This window comes from Empidonax traillii, unplaced genomic scaffold (assembly GCF_003031625.1).
Source record: "Empidonax traillii isolate 1590-97213 ecotype Southwest subspecies unplaced genomic scaffold, ASM303162v1 scaffold11:size2795301, whole genome shotgun sequence".
In the NCBI taxonomy this organism is placed as follows: domain Eukaryota; kingdom Metazoa; phylum Chordata; class Aves; order Passeriformes; family Tyrannidae; genus Empidonax; species Empidonax traillii.
Window position 1 is genome coordinate 1,332,058 of NW_020955204.1, and position 22,382 is coordinate 1,354,439.

Here is a 22,382-nt window from a genome sequence, read left to right on the forward strand (position 1 = left end):
ACTCCATCAACAGTCTCCTAAACAGGCCAAAATCTGCCCTACAGAAGTCCAAGATGGCAGTTCTGCTGGCACTCCTCCTTACTTCGCCAGAAATCAAAAACTACCATTTCGGGATCATGATGCCCAAGGTGGCTTCCAACTGTCACAGAACCCGCTAGTCCTTTCCTGTTCACAAACAGCAAGTCCAGCAGGCCATCTTCTCTAGTTGGGAAGGTACGTCAAGAAGCTGCCTTGCACACACGCAGAAAACTTCCTAGACTGCTTTATCTCTGCTGTGTTATACTTCCAGCAATCACACGGTAAGTTGAAGTCTCCCACAAGAACGAGGGCTCGTGATGGTGAGACTTCTCCCAGATGCTTACAAAATACTTCATCTGTCTCTTTATCCTGGCTGGAGTCTATAACAGATTCCCACCAGGATATCTGCCCTGTTGGTCTTTCCTTTGGTTTTTATCCATAAATACTTAACCCTACTGTCACCATCATTAAGCTCTAGACAACTGAAACACGCCCTAACATGCAGGGCTACCCCACTGCCTCTCCTTCCTTGCCTGTGTCTTCTGAAGAGTCTATAGCCATCCATTGCAGCCTGGTTGTGTGACTTGTCCCACCATGTCTCTGTGATGGCAACTACGGCAGTTTCCTGCTGCACCATGTCTTTTCAGTTCCTCCTGTTTGTTGCCCGTGCTGCATGCACTGGTGGAGATGCACTTCAGTTGGGCTACCGATTCCACTACCTTTTCCACCACCCTAATTCCTACACCCTAATTCTCAGGTGCCTCTGTGGTTTCTAACCCACCAATAACCTTTGCATCTTTGCTGCCACATGGATCTCTCTCCTCTACCTCCACTGAGATGGCAGACCAAAGGACCTTGCTAGCACATCATCAGGGAAGGATGATACTCACAGTCCAGGAAGCACCACTTGGGTGAAAGCTTCTGGAATGACAGTGTCTTCGGCTTGGCTCCATCTCCCTCCTGCATAAAAAAAGAGAGGACAAAGTTGTATCTTTTCGCCTCCCCATTTCTCTTCAGAGCATCCCCCCTGCTTTGGGAGGTTCCTGCAGACACAGAAGACCACAGGCGCTTGGATGTAAAGGAGAACTTGAACACAGGCACAGCACAGAGCGATGGGGAGCAGCACGGGACAGACTGGAGCCAATGCACACCAGCCCACTGTAGAGAGGTGTCACAAGACGAGCCCATGAGACTGGCACAGTGGACATAACAGATGGGCCCAGTGGATAGAGCGAGGCCATACACACCTGAAGGAGCAGGCGCTCTAAAGTGCAGGGCTGTGGAGGGAAATCCTGCAGAAAGGCAAGGTGTGCTGTTACAGCCTGTGTCTGGGCGGCCCCCCAGCCCCTCTCTCATCCCATTGGAATTGCTTAATGTGCTGACATATCTGGCTTTACACACTACCTGGCCAATGTCCCTGGTCTCTGCCTGGCTTTAAGGTCAGAGCACAGTGGATGTCCAAGGAGAGAGAAGAGGCAAACTGTGAGGTGACCAAAGAACACCACCCTCAGTGCACAGTTTTAGAGATGGAGGAGTTTGCAGAGGCATCAGTCTACCATGTTGACACTATAGGAAAGTGTTACCCTCCGAGCCCAGGAGCCAAGTGACTGCCTGTGTGCCCTCATTAGTGCCTGAGCACAAGGTGGGCAGGGGACGGACATGCAGAGCAGGCAGAGCAAGAGGCAGATGACAGTGTGCCAGCCCAGGCAAGCAGCTCCGCAACTCAGTTCTTCAGGACACTATGCCCACGCTGGATAGGATTCCTTCAGGCACAAGATTCAGCTAACTGGGGACTGAGCAATGTCACTTCAGTCTTCTGGGTGAGAATCAGACTGAGCAGTGCAGCATCAGAAGCCACACTATGGCCTCAGAAGGCACTGCCCACCAGGAGCAAGAGTTACACAGTCTGTGTACAGGTCATGGACACGTGCTAGTACATTGGTAAGAGCACAAGCTAGTACTTGCAAATGAAAAGAGTTGGAGGAGTTATAAACCTAATCCAGGCACCTGGAGAGGGCAGAGCTGTGCCAGGAAACACAGAACTTGCAGAGGGTTGAAGGGTGAAAGGCCCCGAAGGATGGGTGTCTTTTTCCACTGCTCTATAAATTTTCTGTGTCACTGGCACTCTGGGCTTGGAGAACACAGTCAGAAGAGCAGTGTTGAGAAAGAAGTTGCCAAACAGCAGGGAGCTACAAGTCATCCAGTTTGGGATCCTGCCTCCACCACATGGTAAAGGCAAACTACGACCTGAAGCAAGAGCGTGTGTGTTGGTGCATGAAAGTCAAGGAAGCTTAAAAATCCTTTCCCTGAACCTCTCCATTCTCGGCATCCAGCCACAACCACTTCCCACACAGAGACTAACCTCCTGCAGCTTCTCGATTTGGGTCCGGCACAACTCCAGGTCACTGTCTCCTGGAACCACGATGATTCCCAGTGGCACAGCTGCATGACAGGGCACAGACACAACTCAGGGAGCAGCCCATGCTCCATCACCAACACAATTTAACAATAGGCTTTGCCAGACTCGGGTACTGAAGCTCCCACCCCTTGGTCACTCACAGGCTTCCTTGAGCTTTTCCTTGTCATAGTTCAGTGCCTCATAGTCACGCATGCTGATTCGGCTCACCCGGATCCGCAGTCGCTCGGGCACTGGCTGCTGGCTGTGTGCAGGGAGGAAGGAAGACGGAAGAGGATCGAAAGGTGTCAAACCACTCTCTTCCTTATCTTCCCCATCCCTCCAAAACAAGCAAGAGCACAGTGTTCTACAGACTGGGTGGGGAGTTTGGCCCCAGCAGCTTCTCCACCACCAGGGTCTGGCCATATTTCTGTGACTTGATCCCTTCCCAGACCCTCTATGAAAAAGAGGATTGAAATGCCTCCATGAGTCATGGATAAGCCCATCCCTTCCCCCTCCAACCCTTCTTCCTTGGAGAGAAGGCAGCAGATAGATCTGAGGAACCTACTCATTGAGCAGAGGCATGGAGTTGCGCCGCTTGGTCTTCTGCACCATGTTTGCTTGGTTGCGCAGGGAGATGTGGATACAGGAAGCTGCCAGCTTGCAGGGTTCTCCATCCACCTGCATGGGGATGGCCTTGGACGTGGTGAGAACCACCTGCCGGCATTGACAGAGCCGCTCCCCGTGGCCACCGACCTGCAAGGCAGCCTGTGAAAGGGTCCAGTGTGAGAGTAGAGCACGGACTGAGGGGTGGATGAGGGGAGCACCCACAGGCAGCTAGATGTTGCAAGTGAACCAAGTTCTGAGGGTCTCAGGTCTGATTTCAGTGAGAAGAGACCCAAAGAGGCCAGGGCATGACAGCACCTCACCTAAATCTCAGAGAGCAGACACTATCATACAGGTCAGCACCACAGCTTCTCTAGAGAGGATCTGTGGAGCTGGCTGACACCTGGTCAATGGGACCAGTCACTCCCTTAGTTGCTAGCTACAACTGGCAAAAGCACTGACTTACCAGGGATGTCATGGTGAAGCCAATAACTTCAATGCAACCATCATCATGGCGCTGAGGCTCGAAGTCGTGGTGCTCCCCAGGGTTGCCCCAGGGCATGGTGCCTGCACAGTACCTGTGAAAAGATGGTAAGAGATGCATGGACATGCATCCCAAACCCAGGCAGGGATCTGCGGCACATGGGTGAGAAGCCCAGCGTATGAAGACAGGTCCTGGGACTGCTCACCTTGGGATATTCAGGAAGACCAGGCACTGGGGCTTCAAATCCTGAATCTTGGAGGTCAGGTCTGTCCCATCACACTGGAGACAATACAGGGGTGTTCAGGCTGCTTTAAGGGGGAGCCTGGTCCACCCTACCCACTTTGGAAGAAATGGCCTCCCTCCTCTGCTTCCTACAGTGACTGTCCTCCTAGTCAGGGGAAGCTGATGTCCCAGGAACATATCCACTCCCCAACACCGAGATACTCAGTGTGCCAAGGGACCACTCCTCACACCTCCTCAGCTCACCCCTTCACTGCACCAGAGCACCCCAGCATACTCACAACAAGCCTGACGTGCTTTGCCAAGTCTTTGGAGCTCCCAGTGAGGAAGTCAGAGAAGGCCGTCTGCCAAGGTAAGAGACAGTGTTAGTGTCCAGATGTTCACCGAAACGGGCAGCCAGGAAGCCTGTCACTGACCTGCAGACCTCAGCTGCTGAAAACCACAAATCCCCTCTTCGTGCACTGGCAAAAGCCTCTCCTCCTCCCATCCCAAAATGATCTGATCCATTCCACTTGCTATGTTGCCTACCATAAACCCTGGGGCACCTTCAGTAACATGCCTCGGTGTTCCCTTGCCAGCCCAGTCCTCACTTCAGGGAAGAGCTGGCAAGGTGGGTCTCTGCCAGTGAAAGGCTCAAGTTCCAAGAGAAAAATTCATTCTCAGGCTGTAATGAAGCACCACAAAGCAGAGCTGATGTGACACCATCTAGGGATACCAGGAGTGACAGTATGGGTCCCCTTTGGGTTTAACTGTACAGACAGGAAGAGACACAAGCAGGACAGATGTGAGATGGCACAGAGCAGCATTTGGTCTTTAGTATGCTCAAGTACCAGCCACTCAGACACCTGGGTAGAAGGTATATTGAGGATGGGGAGACAGAGGAATAAAGGCAATGCTGAGATGCAGTCTAGAGGTGAGATACAGGAAGGCGGTGTAATTAGACAGGGAGTTGTAACTGACCCAAGATATAAAATAAAAGAACAAAGTAGTGTGGGGACTCTATGGAAAGGCTTCCTGTTCCTCTGCAGGGGAGACAGCCTGCCTCCCCACAGCTCCGGGGAGGTGCTGCCTGGGTGACCATCCATGAGCCAGAGAACAAGAACAATAGTGGCAGGAGATCAAGACAGCAACTGTACTGCAGGCCATGGAGCAAGCTGTACTGCCAGCAGCACTCGCAGCCAAAGAGGAGCTGTGACTCCCAGCACTGCAGCCTTCCTCCAGCAATTCTCCAGCTTCAGGGTGGGGGGCTCAGCTTGGCTGAAGGTCCATATAACTTGGTCCATGTAAAGTGAGTTTAGGGGGCAGACAGGAGGCAGGTCCACGCCTGTGCTCCAGACATTAAGGCTGCTATGAAGGCATGCTCAGATAACCTCCACACACTCACCCCAGCATAGAACATTTTATTCCGAAACCGGCTGTTGAACTTCTCTGGGTTGGCCTCTAGGGAAAGGAGAAAAAAGTTCAGGTCGTTGGCCTGCATATGGAAATATTTCACTTGCTAGCTCTCCTCAGACATAGCTCTCCAGCCAGCCTCAGCCAGGAGTCAGACCCCAGCTCTCTTCCTGAGCAGGCAACCCCTCTTTCCGCTCTGCAGCCTCAACTTGCACCTCACGTTTAATGTTCAGGCCTGTCTCTGGGGAAATCCTCTTGTTCACTTTCCTGAGGAACCCAAAAACAAGAACTGGTCCATCCCACAAACACTGCCCAAGCCCTGCCACTGCCCTGTACCTCGGGATTCGTGAAACTCCAGCGTCACCCGTGCGTCAAAGCCAAGGCTGAAGTAGTTGTTAAAGACATCCAAAGGGAGCTGAAATGGAAAGGAGGAATAAGGATGAGACTGCCAGTGTGGGGCCATGGCAAAGATGAGGTCAGGTTACAGCAGAGCCACCTACAGGGCTCATGAGGCTGAGGGAGCCTGCTTGCCCTCTCCCCAGGAAAATACAGAGGATGATGGATTGATCCCTGGCTCCTAGGCCCAAAGGAACACACACTGCTGTCTGAGATATCTGCAAATACCCATGTTTCTGCTGAAGAAACAGTCTCAGAGGGAACGGGGTTTATACCTGTTACAAGCTGTGATCAAAAACCTCTGGTGGACACTTATTTCTGAACTCTATGTGCCTTGCCATGAGCTCTGTGACTCACAGCCATGACGAGAGCAATGAAATTGCAGGAGGGAGAGAGAAACACCAACCCAACACTGTAGCCCCAGGTGCTAGGGCTGCCTGAGCCAGTGGGAGAAAGGAGAGTGCAGACCCCCAGCACAGGAACAAACATGGAGAGGAGGTATCCCACCTTGTCAGTGGCTGCTTCATCCTTTTCCTCAGGGTTCATGTCAGGGTTTGGCTCCACATGGAGGTTCCAGCGATCGAGCTGCACTATGTTCCCATCTTCTACGTGAGACAGGATCTTAGACAGAGGCTCATCCGTGTAACCCTGGTGAAGAGAAGGACTTGGTGAGTCTCATGCCTGCCTGCCACAGAGACGCCCCAGAGACAGCAGGCTTTGGTAAGACATCCCAGAGCATAAGAGGTAGAAGAGATCAACTCTGCTTGAATGCACAACAAAGTGGAACTTTAAATTTAAAACAATGTATCTTCCTTCTAAAAATCTCCTGAAGTTTGAAATAGTGATTGTTTTTTTTAACATCCTACTAGATTATTATCTAATGCGGAACAGTTTAAATGTTAGAAGAATGGTAAAATCCAAATGGCACTTATTGTTGATTTGTTTTTATGGGAAGTCAGGAAGGATATTGAGGTGCTGGAGCAGGTCCAGAGAAGAGCAACCAGGCTGGTGAAAGGACTTGAACACAAGTCCTATGAGGAGAGGCTGAGGGATCTGGGTTTTTTTAGCCTGGAGAAGGGGAGGCTCAGGGGAGACTTCATCACTCTCTACAACTACCTGGAAGGAAGTTGTAGCCAGGTGGGGGTTGGTCTCTTCTCCCAGGCAACTATCAGTAAAACAAGAGGGCATGGTCTTAAGCTCTACCAAGGAAGGTTTAGGTTGGATATTAGGAAGAAATTCTTTACAGAGAGGGCAATCAGGCATTGGAATGGGCTGTCCAGGGAAGTGGTGGATTCTCCATCCCTGGAGGTTTTTAAGATGAGACTGGACGTGGCACTTAGTGCCACAGTTTAGTAACTGTGGTGGTAGTGGATCAAGGGTTGGACTTGATGATCTCAGAGGTCCTTTTCAACTTGGCTGATTCTATGATTCAAAACACTAGCCCATGCAAACTCCCACCCATGTGTCTGGAAGAGGAGTTGAAGTGCTCAGCCCTTCTCTGTCAGCAGTGGGCTCTTGTGCCTGTCACTTACCCCACCCCAGTTCAGTGTTCTGGCCAAGTCATTCCCTGTTCCCAAAGGTAGGATGGCCACAGGAGGAGGTGGGTTGATGCGTAACTGGTCCAGAATGGAGAGTATCCAGCCCACCTGCTCAAGCAAGAAAGTGCAAAGAAGCAGTTATTTCAGGGACCAGCAGGCAGGCAGAGATGGCTCGGAGCACCAGCAATGGCAGAGATGGGGTCCCCTTAGTCACCACCAAGGCTATTTGCAGTGCTTATTGCTCCAAACAGGTGCTGTAGGAGATAGTAATAACCCTAGTGAAGACACTGGCCCCCAAAGCAGACTCCCTGAAGCAGTGCACGAGGGCACCCACAGTGTCCAGTGTCACAGTGCAGTTTGCCCCTTTCTGGATTACAACAAGGAAGGGCTGCTTCCTGCACTGGAAAGGCATGGGGCCAAGGGCACCACAGGCACCAAGGGGCTGGGGGACTCACCGTGCCATCTCCCCCACACGCCAGGATCCGGAGGTTGTGGACTTTGCGGTACAGCTCCAGCCTGCAGGGAACACGGACATTAAGGCGGGGAGGGAAGAAGTACTGAAGGTGTTATGTAGCAGCTGCCTCACAGAGCCCTTGGCATTCACCAAGTGTCTCCCTTCCCATTGCCACACCTGTTCTCAACAGTGGGCAAAGCCACAGTAACTTTGGCTTCACCAGCTCTCGCGTAGGAAGAGTGGGGTGTCCACAGGCTGCGCACACAGAGAGAACCCAAGCAAGCAGACAAGACTCACACAGTGTTAAATATAAGGAACTATGTCTGGGAACCTCACCCCACAGATGGTCTCTTTGCCACTAGCCTTAAGATTGGACCAGCCCTCCAGCACGAATCACTGACTGACGAAAGCTATTCTAAAGAGGCCTCTCAAAATATTGGAGGTCTCTTTGCAGATGGGAGCTATGGAGCATCAAGCAATCTCTGGGGCAGGGATGGGGGAGAAAAAGGTGCTGCCCCCATCAGTACTCACGCCTCCTTGGGTCCACCCTGGCTCAGGTCAAAAACTTGCCGTGGATTGAGATACCACATGAAGGACTGGATGATCTTGGCTCCCTGTGGGGAGAAAAAAGACACCAGGTAACAGGGAGTTCGCAGTGGACAGTGGAAGAAGGCATCTGGTCCTGGGGACAGGCCAAGATAACATCATTCTGGGGGGCACACAGGCAAAGCCTGGCCTAGGTGGGAGTTGCTGGGCAGAAAAACTGGCACTTGTGATGCCAGTGGTGATTGCTATGCCTCTTCTGCAGCTGAGACATCACCAAAATTATGATGAGACCTTAGCAGCCAAATGGAAATGCCCTCACAGAGATGCCTTCTCAGGGAGATACTGGGCAAGGCCATACCTGATTCCCACCACTTTTGGGGTTCACAAACACCAGTAAGGGCTTCATAAGAGGAGCTGGCATGGGTTTGATGACAAAGGGTTTCCACCTCCCTTCCTGCAAGAGACACCACAAGTCCTTCAACAAACCTGGGGAAATGCAAACTTCCATCTCCAACTGAGCCCTAACATCACACAGGTCAGAAGGCTGAGGAAGAGAACATCTCAGTCACCCCGTAAACCTCATAGCTGGAATATACCCTGACAAGAGGCATCCTCCCTCCAGCTCAACTTTCTTAACCTCAGCACAGACCCAGTAAAGCCCCCTTTGTTTCCCAGCCCTGTGCCTCACTGTTCAGTCCCTCTGCCCTTCCAAGACAAGGTTATTACCTGTCCCCTGATCTCTTACCTCGGCCCCCTTTTTGCTGGATTTCCGCTTGAATGATGTCCTCTTCTTCTTCTTGCTAGATTTTAGTGGATTCTAGAGACAAAAGAAATAAACACAGAAACTCCGTGAGGAGCCACTGGGCAAGTGGGAGTTGTGAAAGAGCCACAAGAGCTGAGATGACTTACCTGGGGCCGCCGGACCCGCAGAATCCAAGTGGGAGGAACGACGACAGCAGCATGAGCCCCCAGCGAGCAGGGCTCTTCAATGTGTTGCAGCATGAAACAGGACACTTTGCTGTGATACTGTGGAATGAGAAGACAGAGAAAACTCAGCTGCTCATTCTTCTGGGGACAGCCAACCTCTCCTCCCAGCTCCTACATGCCAATGCAGGGAGTGCTGAAGGAAACCACAAAGAAATTTTGTAATGGGAAGTCAATGAAGAGAAAGTTTCTTGAAGGAGCTCACAAATACCACAGTAGAGCCTCGGTCAGTAGGAGGAGCTGTTAAGGACAGGCTGCAGAGAAGCAGCCTGGGGAGTGTAAGCAGAAAGCAGAGATCATTAGGTACATAACAGGCTGGTCAGGCATTCTATGGAGGATTTGCTCACCGCTTGCTTGCACCAGGAACAGCTGATGGCTACAATCTCTTTACTGTGGAAGGCAAACTTCTGCTGAAAACCCTGTGGAAGAAAGGACAAGAGGCTTAGGGAATTCCCTCAGGGGTTTCTACCTTCCAACAGGACTTTCCCACCACTAAGAGAGACATTAACAAAGAGAGCATGTCTGCAGCTGGAGCCCTCTAGATTCCCGTCAGATAGCCCCAACTACCACTGTGGCACCAGGGAGGTCACTGCGCTCTGCAGGGGCGTCCTTATTGCTCAAAGAAAGCATGACAGGAAGACAGTCTCCTCCAGGATTGATTGGACCCAGGGGGAAAACTACTCTATGTGGGAAGCACTTATGTAGTGCTTCACTGAGCAAAACAGAGCACGTGTCTTGGTTTTACTGCCAAACAAGAATGGTGGGATGTCCCTGGTTCCCAGCCCTATTCTTGTCTCTCATTTGACCTTAGATTTCCTGAGGCTGAGAAAAACACCCCAAGATACCCTCTCACCTTGCCACACTGCCGGCATTTCCCTTCCTGCCGCCTCCGGTGCACCCAGTGATGCCGGACAACAATGGGCTAAAGGGAAAAGAAAAAAAAGAATAGAAAAAAAAAAGGGAAATGAAAGGCCCAGCATGTGAAGGAATGCAGGAACAGGCAGAAAGAATGAACCCAAGCCACCCAGGACCACTGCTCTTGCTGCAAACCCACTGCTCACAGGCACCAGCCCCAACTCTCTGAGAGAAGGCAAAGCCAAAGAACTAGGGGGCATGAGGCCAAATTAAGATGCTCAGAGAAAAGGGAATCAAAACCAGAAGAAAGGAGGAGAGGGAAACTGAAGACTGAGAATCACAGAAAGCAGACCCAAGAGACAGGGGGCAAGCAGTAGGACATATCAGTCCCTTAACATCTCTGTCCCGATGCCCCTAGTGCCAATTGAAAAACCTGCTGGTGGAATGTGTGACAATCCCCAGGGAGACATAGTTTGTGCCCATGGAAAGACAGAAGTGCTTGCAGCTAAGCAGAAAACCTACTCTTCTACATTCCTCTAGGAGAGTGGTGGTCCCAAAGCCCCCCACACCCACTTCTCCCTGCTCTTTACTGCAGGGCAATCCTGCAGCCTGCCTCAGTCCCAGGGTGGGCAGCAAGCAGGCATCTCCACCCTGCCTTGCAGGCTCATGGTGGGAGAGGGCTGGGACTTGCAGGAGTGATTGTGAGGGACTCAGAAGTTTTGTAAGGAAGCACCACACGTCCTAAATCCCACCCTATGCTTCCAGCCCTGGCTTGGGAATGGCACTGCAGAGGGAGTAGCAAAAACAGAAGAGGGAGTGAGAATTCATAGGCTGTGGCAGGGCCCAACATCCTGCTCCTGACAGCTTTTGGGATCATGATGATAGAAGCAGAAACTAGCAGGAGGTTTGGGTCAGCTCCAGTGTTGCCTGCTCTGAGTGCAGCACACTGGAGAGGACAAAAAGACCTGTTGGCTTTAGCAGACATGAATCCAGTAGGAGCAGAAGGGGGGCTATGCCTTGAGCTCAACTCTTGAGTCCCAGCAGGCACATCTAGGGAAAGGGTTGACCCCGAACGGGATCCCTGGCACCACAAAGGCCAGAAGGGTACATTTCTAGGGAAAGGGGAAGGAAGAGGCCTTGAAGGAACTGAGAAGCATTTGAAAGACAGGACGGAAAAGTAGAGTTTGAGAGAAAAAAGGAGAAAACAAGAAAGGGGAGAGAAAATTTGTGGAGTTTGGACAGAAGAAAAATAGAGACAGAAGATCGAGCAGAGGCAGAGAGCTGTCAGCAGAGCCCCAACTGAGGCACAAATAGGTGAGCTAGGCTAAGGGTGTTATGGGAAAGAGATACAGCAGGAAGAGCAAAGCAAGAAAGGAAGGTTTAAAGTGATGCTGAAAGCTTCACTTTCTGATGTCACACTGGCATTTCAAAGCAGGCAGCCCTGTGTTTGAATACCTTTCCCCTACTGATCTGCTGTGCCAGCACAAACACAGTGTGGAGGCAGCTGTGTTACCATTATGGCCCATGACTGAGCCATCCACACCCACTCCAGAGCACTGCATGGGCTACACTGGCTCCATAGGCTGGAGGGTGAAACATGAAGGCTGAGAGTTGCTTCCATCAGTGCAGCTCAGCAGACAGGTCCCAGGCCACCTCTTATACCCAGTACCTTAAAACATGTGCTAAAGTGGTCTGATAGCACCACTGCAGGCACCTTCCACTGCTACCTGCAGTACCTGTGACACCCTGGTCAGCGCTGAGTGATTAAGCAAGAAGTGAGCCCATACTGCTTGCTTCCACATTGCAGACTTGGGAACCTGCTGTTTGCCATAGCCCTGTCTATTGTGCCTGGGGACCAATACAAGGGGGAAAGTTTATTCCAGAAAACAGTCTGCAGGTTCTCCCCATGCAGATTCAGGAACCTCAGAACATGCAAGCCTTCATATGCTTTACATTTGCTGTCTGCAAGCTCCCCCCTCCTCACACTCAGTCTGCACTGCTGCCTTGCAAAGAAACATTCCTTTTACTGCACCACCTCCTTGGAGCAGGAAGCAGCATGATGCCTGCACTCTGATGGGAAAGATGCTGGCACCATCTGGTGTCTTTGTCACCACACTGGAAAGGGCAGAGGCAGATGTGGGCAGTGTCCGAGGCACATCTCTCACCTCCCGTATGTTCCGGGATCCTGACTCCCTGAAGGAAGGTTTGCAGCGGAAATTTATCTGTAGAGGGAACACACATGAGAGGAATCAGTAAAATCATCATATCTGAAGGCAACCTACTGGAGTTTACTGTACTACAGCAAGGCTCAGAACCTCTGGAGCTGTTTGGTACTTGCTGCAAAACCCTCACATATCTCTGTTACTGAACAAAATGGGGCTGAGGGTCCCAACCGTGTCACTAGATGCTCCTTTTGGCACTGTCTCCTTAGAAGACCCCTCTTTGCAATTACACATTGCAGTTCCTCAATCTTCTTGTGTTTCATTGCCAAAAAGGAAGGGTTGTTACAGTTTTGTGAGCTGCAGAGAGGGCTCAACAGGCTCTACTCACTTTCTCCAGCTGTTCGATGCAGGGTGTATGCACTACAATCTTGCAGGCTGCACACTTACGCCTGGAGAGTGGTTTTTGCTGCAGGATGAGAAAAGGGGAAGAAAAACACACATGTGAGTGAAAACATGCACTGTTCTGAGGCTGGTGAACTCAGCTTTCCATTCATACCACCTTCACATATACTATGGGGTTTGTTCTGTATCCCGGTAAAGTTAGACACAGCCTATACTCCTTGCAAGTGAAGGGATCTAAGCATGTGCCTACAGCAGATGCTTTTAAGCCTGGAACAGAACAGAGAGGTATTTTCCCCACTGTCCTGTCCTGCAGTTCTTGACCTCTTCTGACACTGCCTGAGAGCACCATGGGAGCTGGTCCAGGAGGCACCTGCAAGGCTCCCACAGTAAACCCCATGGGCAGGCACAGAGTGGCATCACTGCTCCATCCTACACCATAAGTAGGACTGAACCTGCAAGCTCGGAGGGAGGACTGCAACAACCTGTAAGAACAGTGCTGCTTGCGGGGGCCTGGGTCACCAGCACTCACTTTTCTCCTCTATTGAAAGGTCTTGGACTCAGATTATCCTTGTAAGGGTGTGGGACCCTAACACCCTCTACCTGGAATACTCTGGGCAAGTGGCAGCCCTGCATCAGGTTCCCACTGTAAACTGAGCATCAGCACTGGCAGAAACTACAGACTCAGCCCTCTAGTACACAGAGGTAGGAGGGACACACTCCCTGCCCTGGCAGCTCCCCAGACCTCTGCATGTCCCCCAGCAGCAGCAGCACAGACTCTGTGGTCACTCATCACATGACAGCCCAGCCCATATGTGCAGCCCTTACCGGGGAGGTGTGTGACCCCAGGTGACTCACCAACAGCTTTGCCATGCAGTTCTGCTCCCCGACGTAGCAGAAGTCCCCAGAGACACTGGTCTCAAACCAGATGTGCTCCCCATATATCGCAGTCTCCTGAAAGGCACAAGACAACACATTTCTCTGAGAGCACCCCCAGACAGACAACCGAGCCCCTAAAATGCTTTATGCAAGGGACAAGATATTAGGCAATGCTAGCAGGTGGGAGGGGTAGGCCAGGAGACACGATGCACACAACAAAGAGGGACAATATCTGAACAGAGGAAACCTCACAAAGCTGCTGCCATGGCCCATCTGTTGGAAATGAGAGGGCCCCAGGAAACTAACTCCTACACCCCCATTGCAGTATCCTGCACAAGGGAGATGATGCTTCACCCCCTGAGAGAGGCATCAGGACAAATTCAGTGCAGGGGACTCTCCTGAACCAGCTTCTGCTTTCTGCATCCTCAGGATGCATCTTAAAGCCTGCTGGGCTTCGCCTGCAAAGGAGCAGGGACTTGCTCCTTGTTGCTTGGCCCCAGCCACCAGATCTCAGCTGTCAGAAGCAGAAGAACTGGCAGTGGAGTAACTATGTCATCCTCCCAGGAACCACCTGTGTGTGCACAGCTTCTCCTTGCAGCATCAAGCAGTGCTGCCAGCAGCACAGACATTGGCACCAGCTGGTGGCAATGGCAGAGGCCATAAATGTGTCAAAGTCAGTCACCTGGGAAGCCTCAACCTGGGAAGAGCCTACTGCTTCTTGGCTGGGACCCTATTCCATGCAGTGCCCAGCAAGATGAGCTACAACTTACGCTCCAGTCCACAGTGTTGCGTATCTGCCTCTCCGAGTCGCTCCTCAGGGCGAGTGCAGGGTTTGGCTGGGCTACCATGTGTTGGAGACTGGATTTGGCAATAGCTTTCCTGGAAGACACAGGGAGGCTGCCTATTAAATCAAGGTAGGAGGAATAACAATCTGCTTCTAAGATGCAATGTCAGGCTGGAGCAGACAAGCCTCCTCAAGACCAAGTGGCTGGAAATGAGGCGCATCTCCAGCACAGCTGGCTGAGGAGAGCCTGTTCCTGTGAGACAGCCCTGTGGGACGAAGAGGTGCTGGCCACATTGCTGACAGCTCAGCTAAAGACACCTCGTACCCAGCAAAAGGCACAGCCTGGGCCTGCTGGGTCAATGCCCTTGGGGATGATAGTTCCATTGCAAAACACCCTGGCAGTTTCCAACAAGCTGTGGTGGTGGGGTTGCCTTTGCAGGGACAATCCAGAGCCCCTGGCCCACAGAGGCTCCCTGCAGCTCTCCCATACCAAGGCACCTCAGAGCCCGAGGTTCTTGCAGGGACCAGCACAACCAGCCAGAATAAAAGTTGCTGGTTTTTTGGGGCTAGCGAGCTTCTCCCAGATGTGCTAGGGTGGAGGAAAGCAGCAGGTGGATCCAGCCAGCAGGATAAAGTGTGTATCTCCAGCCTACAACCAGGCCTGCCATCTCCCTATGGCCCCAATCTGGCAGGAGAGGACAACTGCAAGCCCCAGGGGCTGCACTGAGAGCATCAGCGGCAGCAGTGGCCTGAGTGGAAGGTGCTCAAGGTATACCAGCAGCACTGCAAAACACCAGTGGCAACCAAGGCCAAAGCACCAAGCCCCTTCCCGCCTTCCCCACCAAGCCTGGGTCTGCACCCAACCTCTCCCCTCCCCAAGGCACTGATTGCCACTTGCACGCTGTCACCATACATACAGCAACCGGGGGCTCCAGCCATCCGGGGCAGCATGGCAGGCGGACTTCGGTCCCACGCCCTCGGGGAGGGTGGCAGAGGGGCACCCGGCTCTGGCCACCCCTGCACAGTGCTGGGCCAGCAGCCGTGGGTGGCTGGAGGGCAGCAGCCCCGGTCGGAGGGCATCGCTGGAGCGCCGGCGCTGGCTGAGGCGGCGGTAGCGGCCCGGCAGGCCGTAGGCAGCCCGGCTGTACACGACCTCGGTGGGCAGGTGGTGGGAGGAAGAGCGCCGAAGGCAACGGGGCCGCCGTGACAGCAGCCCCCCCTGGAGCGGTCGCAGCTGAGGCAGCATGGCCAGCCACGTCTCCTCAGCCCAACGCTCATGCTGGCCCTGGTCAGCTTCTGCTGCTGCGCCACCATCCTCCAGAGACTCGGATGTGGAGCTGTCAGCGTGGGGAGCCCTGTCCCCCTCCTCTCCCATGGGAACAAGGTTGGCCAGGAGGACAGAGGGACCCAGCAGTTGGGCATCAATGGCTTGTGCCTGACCCCCGCGCTTCGCCTGCACAGCGAACCTGGGGCTGAGGCAGGGCGGTGTGGTGCTGGAGCGCCGGCGGGTGCCAGGACGCCGGACCAGGCCCAGGCAGGAGAGAGAAGCCTCTGGGGTGCCGGAGCCGCGGCGGCGCTGGGCCAGCATGGTGGAGGGCAGCCCCACCTGGGAGCGACGCCTGGCCTTGCCCGTGGGCACGGCCACCACGCTGGTGCGCCGCAGCCCCTTCCGTCCAAAGTGCCGCCTAAAAAAGGTTTCCATTGCAACTGGATGGTGGCTGTTCAAACAGAGACCAGGAATTCAGTAGGTTCCCCCACAGGTCCCCAGGCTAGGCTGCGGGGGTCAGGGCAAGGAGTCAGGAGAAAGCAGGGAACAGAGGGCTGAAGCACGCAGTGGGGGACATGGCAATGCCTCCTGGGGCATGTGGCAGGTTCCTGCTCCCCACAGCTTTACTGCTCCCTGAGTTTCACTGCTCAGCCCAGGGGGCTGTGATGGCAGGGCAGGTGTTCCCACCCAACTGGGACCCTCTGCATTCTCTGCTCTCTACTGTGGGATCAGCAGAGACCCTGCACTCCAAGATGCCAATCAGCCCTGGCAACTCAACTACCCCCACCGCTCTCCTGATGCTGGTCTATCTGGTTTCCCCACAGGAACCACTCTGGCTAAGCACCAGTTCCACCAAATTTGCAGCAAATTGAAATTAAGCCCTTGCGAATGCTACAGAAGAAAATGAACCAGGCAAGTAAAAGCAGTGCAGGTGGATTTGGTAGATCTGGCTATCTCCAGTGCTCCCCTCTTCCAGAACTAGTGCTTTGCTTCCCACCTTCCAGCTGCCACCTCTCTTCAACTGCTAGAGAGGATTTATTCAGGGCCAACTCAAAAAAACCCACCAAAACCCACAGTTTGGTAGAAGCAAACTTCTGGCTTTTCAATTGCTCCCAAGGCAGGGGACTCTGGATCATGGCAGCCTGCAAGCACACACAAGCCAACACCACCACCACCACTCTCAAGGATTTCAGTTCTGTACAAGGCATCTCCTCTACCCACCACAAGAGTATGGGCATGCTGCTCCCCACTACGCTAAGACTGACATCTGCTCCGCTTGCTTCCATCTTCCTCCCTTCCTATGCTCTTTCACACACTCGCAGGTCAGCAATAACAGAGAATCTTCAGCAGAATACCCTAGCCCAAACTTTTAATGTCCCAAGGCCCACACAAACAGGCAAACTTGTCAGAAGCTTCTTCCCTTTTTATTTGGCAAATGCTGTAAGATGGGACATATTTTATTTTCTGGACAAACTGGAGTTTTTTATAGTGCTTGTAGCACAAGGAGCTGTAGTTTTGTGGTGTTTTTTTTTTTTTTTTTTCTAATATTGGAGTATAAAGCTGACTTTATATTTTTGGAAAAGACCAGGCTTGGTTTGGATTCCTCCAGCCTGGTGGGCAAGGAAATCAGTTCTTTAGTTTGTACAGTCTGATCACCATTGCCTGTACTCAGTTATGTAGCACAAAGAGAGAAGGAAGGACAGCGATGGCCTCCAGAGAGCAGCATCAGGGCAGCTAAAGCCTGGCTGAACTGAAAGCAAAACCAAAGCGTCACCTCTCCAGAAGTATTTCTCATGTCCCACCACTGCAAGCGATGCAGGCAGGCACTTGGTCACCAGAAGGTTCAATCTACCGAGGTCCATGCAGCTTTGCAGAGGGCAAAAGCACATTTTGTTGATGACCCTGATTCCAGCCTGTCCCTAACACTGCAGTGCTCCATTCCTGTCCTCTCCCTCCGTTGTCTGCAGGACGATGCACAGTAAATTGCATAGAATCTGAGAATCCAGACTTCCCCCATACAACTTGAGGCCATTTCATTTGTTCTATTGCTTGTTACTTGGGAGAAGACACAGATCCCACAGCCTGCTACAGCCTCCTTTCAGGCAGCTGTAGAGAGCAATAAGGTCTCCCCCAAGCCTCCTTTTCCCCAGGCTAAACAACTCCAGCTCCCTCAGCTGCTCTTCCTATGATGTGCTCTCTAGATCCTTCATCAGCTTCATTACCTTTCTCTGGACATGCTCCAGCACCCCAATGTCCTTCTTGCAGTGAGGGGCTGAAAATGGGACACAGGATTTGAGGTGCTGCCTCACCAGTGCTGCAGCACACAAAGAACAATCACCTCCCTAGCCCTGCTGGCCACCCTATTTCTGATACAGCCCAGGATGCAGTTGGCCCTCTTAGCCAGCTGGACACACTGCTGGCTCATGTTCAGCCAGCTGTTTACCAACATCATTACCAACAGGTGTTAAAAATTGTCTGAACAAATAAAACATTAAAAAACGCAAGTGAGAACGCTGTTTGGATGTGACACACCGCAACAGATCCTTTTTGGCCGGCTTTAGCTGCTGGGGTAGACATACTGACCAACTGCACCTCAAATAAGCTGAACGGCTGCTCCCTCCTGTCCCATATACTCCACCAGCATGAAGCTGCTGTGGGCAGGAAGGTCTCTCAACACAGCTTCCTTCCTTTTTGCACCAGTCTCGTGAGGAAATCTGCTAGAACAACCTTGGCTTGACATTTATGTTTGAGTACTAGCTGATTACCGGCCTTTTTACCTTCAGGGCTGTCTGTTAGCGGCACACGGTCTCAAGCTCCAACCACCAGTGGTGAAGGTTATTATGAGACAACCCTCTGACAGTCCATGACAGCAGGACACGGCAGCTCAGATATGCTGGATGAACACATCCCCACCTCTTGCATCTTACTTCCAACCTGAGCTCCAAATGGTATATTGCAGGCATTGAGAGCTGCTGCTGGCAGAGCAGATGGACAGACTGCCAGGGGTGCTCAGGGTAGATATGCATCAGCAGAGTTGCATGCAGAGCAGCCAGGGAACCACGCACTGGGCAGAGAGGAGCCTGAGAGGAGCTAAGCCCTGGAAGCCCCTGGCCTAACAGCAACACACTCCTGGGATCTGCACTTTTTGCCACTGAGAGAAAGAGAGAAGAGCTAGCACCTGTGGCTGCTCTGCAGACTGCATGGCTCAGCTCAGTTAGGTAAGGAGGCTGGATGGGGGCAGCCTGGCATTCGCAGGGTGCAAAGGAAAGGAAGTACTGCTGCATGCACTAGGATATCAAATCTACTTTTGAGCAGATACGCCCTATCATTTCAATCTCCTGTGAATAAGGAAGAAGACAGCAGCTCTGGTCTGCTCATGATTTTCAATCAGAGCTCTTGGGAGACGTCTTTTTTTTTTTTTTTTTTTTGTGATAACCAGATCCTTCAAAGCCTCCTACACTCCCAGCCTGGCCTCAGTGGGCAGAGACACTGCTGAAGCAGGAACATGTCCTTGCAGGATCTAAATGCCCTTGAAAAGCACAGCAGGGATCGAAGACAAAAACTTGCATCTTGTAACTTCAGTGGACATGGAGCTCATGGATCAGCTGATTCAGAGACATCTCTCCAGACATCCAGCAGCCATCCCTCATGTGGTGGTGGTAGTTCTAAAATCAGACAGGCCGACTCCCAGGGCTAAACACGCAGTGTCCATCATGGTATAACCTCTTGCCCCCATCAGGAGGAGAATCTGGATATCCGGCTCCATTATTCTGCTTTGCTCCACTAGCCTCAAGCAAACATCCATATACCAAACTGAACAGGCCCTCTGTGCCCTCAGATACATAGAGCGATCTTGTGCCATATGCCTGCTTAGCCCTTCTCCATGTTATTATTCCCTTTGTCCCTCTAGCAACCTGGTCTATTCCTGCCAGTGCCCAGAAACAGAGATCCCACATTACCTTCATACAGTGGCATATTTGGCACCTGTCTCCTGGCACCAAAGGTAGCAAGAGGACCCTATGCAGGACACTGCTGGCAGCAAACACACAAGTCTTGAGTCACAGAGAAGCCTGGACATGAAAAACACCATTAGCTCCTCCTGACCTTTCAGCAAATCTCCAGTTAGTCGACTGGAAAGCATTTTTTCCAACCACGGGACTACAAGGAAAACGAGTCAGAGCGCTTCACCCTGTTCCATGACGAGCACCTGTCCTGATGGCAGCTGGCTGGGTTCCTGCATCCTGGCTTGCTGTGGGTGCTGGGGAGCTGCAGCGGCACTGGAGCTGGCAGCATGCACACAGGAGCCTGTTTCAGTTTATAAGCTGTCTTCGCCTGTCAAGGACTCTTGACTTGTACAGACCAACCACAAGGAAAGTATAACTGTTATTAATAGCCATCCCTGCGTGACAGCCAGACCTCCTGGGCTTCTGCCTCTCTGTCTCCTCCCTGCTAGGACACCAGAGGGACTGAGGGACAAAAGCCTGGGAGCCCATCCAGAGAGCTGCTGCTCATCCCCACCCATCCCCACCCACCACTTGCCTTCAGCCTCAGTTTCTATCACAAGCTTGCACAGCCCACATCCCCCTTTCAGTGCTCTGATGTTTAATCTTCCCATGTACGTTGCCATCCTCACACCACCCTTGCTGAGATCCTGTCCGTGCTCTCCCATCCTGCTTCCCACATATCAGTCACCAGCCTCTCCCATTAGGGCTCCCTGGCCAGCCCTCTCCAACGGGCCACAAAGAGCAACCTGCACAGATGAGGTCTGCTGAGGAAGGTGCCCCTGTGCCAGATAGGGAAGAGAAAATTCTGGACAAGATGTAGTGCAACCCTCAGGCTTTCGCTGCAGCAGTCAGCAAGTTCCCAAACTGTGCAGTTTGTTTCTACTCAGAATTTCCGTTCCAGCTGTCATCTCTCCTACCATCATGCAAATAAAAAAGTCAGGAGTTGCCCTATGTTGGGTCTGGTATGAGCAAGGAGATGGGGCTCCCCCCATCACAGTGGCAGGGAAGCTCCATCCAAACCATGAGCCTTTCAAAGAGCTCATGAGGGGTGAGCTTTGGGCTACGCTCAGTTGTTTGGGATTCATACATTTGACCTCCTGCAACAAGTGTCATCACCTATAGGGGCCACAGCACCTCACTCCCAGGCTTCTGAATGCAGGAGCACAGCATTCCCAGGGCAAAGGACATCCTTGGTTGCACTGTCACCCTTCAGAGGAAGACATTACTGCTACAACCTTAAGGTTGCCCCTTCAGGCTGCAGAAGGCCGTTTCTGGTCCTAGCAGGGCACTCAGAGGGGAACGGGTCTCCACCTATCTCTGAGTGAGCCCTGGGCTTGATCAAGACAAATTCAGACCTCTCTTCTAGTGAAAAAGCAACGAAAGTGCTTAGAAACCAGCTGGTGATCAGATGCATGCAGCTGCAGAGAACCTCCTCCCAGCCCTGAGGTCCTTGGGGTCTCTGCACATGATACACAGAGGGCCCTGCAAGGGTTACTGGGCATGGACAGCAAGAGCAAGACACCCCTGGCAATATCAAAGCAAGATTGCTAACTTGTTCAGAAGCCTGCCAGTGTCACTCTGGTTGATCAACCTGGAAGCCCTGGGACACCACAGCTTCACAAGGGATGGGCAGCTACATCAATTTGGCCTCTGCACCCATCTTGCACATGGCTCAGCAAGAGCACAACTCACAGCCTCCTGCTCTCACACATAGACACCTCTGCTTCACAGAATCACAGCACTGCCAGCACTGTGGACCTGACACAAATACCCTATCACCCCAGACATGAAAGGCTAACGAGATACCTGCACAAGATGGCTAGAAGCAAAACCTCTCCACAGGCTTTATTTCAGGCAACAGAAACTTCACAGTACACCTCAGCATCCCCATTTCAGCATCACTTCTGAGTGCTGGTGCCCTGGGCGGATCACCATACAGTTCACACTAGGGATGAGACACAGGCACTAAGCCCACACCATTTTTGGTTATTCACAGTCAGTCAGAAGCTGGGGACACCACACGGAGGAGATGCAGCCACTAAGCTGCCTTCTTTGCACGAGCAAGGCAGGGGGACGGATGCAGCACCAGGGACCAGCAGTTGCCTTCCAGAGGGATTGTAGCATGGTAAAGAAATGAAACACCACAACTTTGCAGTTTGTCATGGAAGGCTTCTCCAAGTGGCAAAACCAGGTGGAAGGCCACTGCCTGGCCCTGTCTCAGTCAATGCAAGACAAAAGCCATCCCACCTTCATGCTTGGCCCTTCAAAAGACAATGTTTTCAAGTTTGGTTTTCTGGAAAGAGTAGGGGCTGGGAGCAAAAGAGTCTGAGACTTTTTTTACAGTTCCTAGCATTATCCCAACATCCTTCTTGTGGCAGCTCCATCCTGCCTCACCCCAAACTCTATATGACGTGCTGGTGCCACCTCCACTTCACCACCTTCTCAGGGTAAACGTGAGATGTCTTTTATGGTACATCTGCCAGACTAGTTCAGATCCTCCACTTACGCTTCATAAAGTCAAGAGTTTGCCAGTTCTAGGGTTCAGAGTAATGCGATTTCTTTCCCAAAATCCATGGAAGACAGTGTTTTGTCTTAATTTAAATCAAAGCCATTCCCTTTGAGTCTCCTGGGCTGATTCTGGGCATTCACATATCTTGACAACTTTCCACTATCATAATGTTGTGAAGTTTATATGCCACTACAGTAAATAATCTGCCTCCTGGCAATCAAAAAACCTGACAGCACTGATATAAACAATCTGTTGCTGCATTTGGCTAAGGAGCCAAACAGCAAGACTGATAGCCTCGAGCTGTGAATTAACCAGGGATGAAAGCAGAGGATGAGCCACCACTATCAGTGATGCAGGAGTCGGGGGAGAGGTCAGTCATGCAGTTTCTATTTTGGTCCCATCAGCAGGACCAGCGATGCAGGCTGGGAAGTACTTGGAGTCAGTTTCTTCTCTCTCTCTGAGCTCCCTTT

General features: G+C 52.1%; 1 protein-coding gene across 3 annotated transcripts in view; it reads right to left on the minus strand.

The window, feature by feature from the left end:
• DGKZ (diacylglycerol kinase zeta) overlaps positions 1–22,382 on the minus strand; it is a 53,679-nt gene that overhangs the window by 10,513 nt on the left and 20,784 nt on the right. For 2 of the 3 annotated variants that reach the window (XM_027887104.1, XM_027887112.1), the window contains exons 2-23: positions 14,119–14,227; positions 13,328–13,423; positions 12,459–12,536; positions 12,074–12,130; positions 9,907–9,975; positions 9,401–9,472; positions 8,979–9,095; positions 8,815–8,886; positions 8,428–8,523; positions 8,055–8,137; positions 7,525–7,585; positions 7,064–7,177; positions 6,039–6,179; positions 5,472–5,550; positions 5,128–5,183; positions 4,025–4,087; positions 3,709–3,782; positions 3,486–3,597; positions 2,982–3,181; positions 2,578–2,678; positions 2,381–2,460; positions 909–978 (exon numbers count right to left, since the gene is read on the minus strand). In XM_027887104.1, coding sequence (XP_027742905.1) covers positions 909–978; positions 2,381–2,460; positions 2,578–2,678; positions 2,982–3,181; positions 3,486–3,597; positions 3,709–3,782; positions 4,025–4,087; positions 5,128–5,183; positions 5,472–5,550; positions 6,039–6,179; positions 7,064–7,177; positions 7,525–7,585; positions 8,055–8,137; positions 8,428–8,523; positions 8,815–8,886; positions 8,979–9,095; positions 9,401–9,472; positions 9,907–9,975; positions 12,074–12,130; positions 12,459–12,536; positions 13,328–13,423; positions 14,119–14,227 — 2,000 coding nt within the window. Of the gene's footprint in view, positions 1–908; positions 979–1,265; positions 1,311–2,380; positions 2,461–2,577; positions 2,679–2,981; positions 3,182–3,485; positions 3,598–3,708; positions 3,783–4,024; positions 4,088–5,127; positions 5,184–5,471; positions 5,551–6,038; positions 6,180–7,063; positions 7,178–7,524; positions 7,586–8,054; positions 8,138–8,427; positions 8,524–8,814; positions 8,887–8,978; positions 9,096–9,400; positions 9,473–9,906; positions 9,976–12,073; positions 12,131–12,458; positions 12,537–13,327; positions 13,424–14,118; positions 14,228–15,049; positions 16,031–22,382 lie in introns of those variants that run through there. The other variant, XM_027887095.1, reaches the window with a different exon arrangement.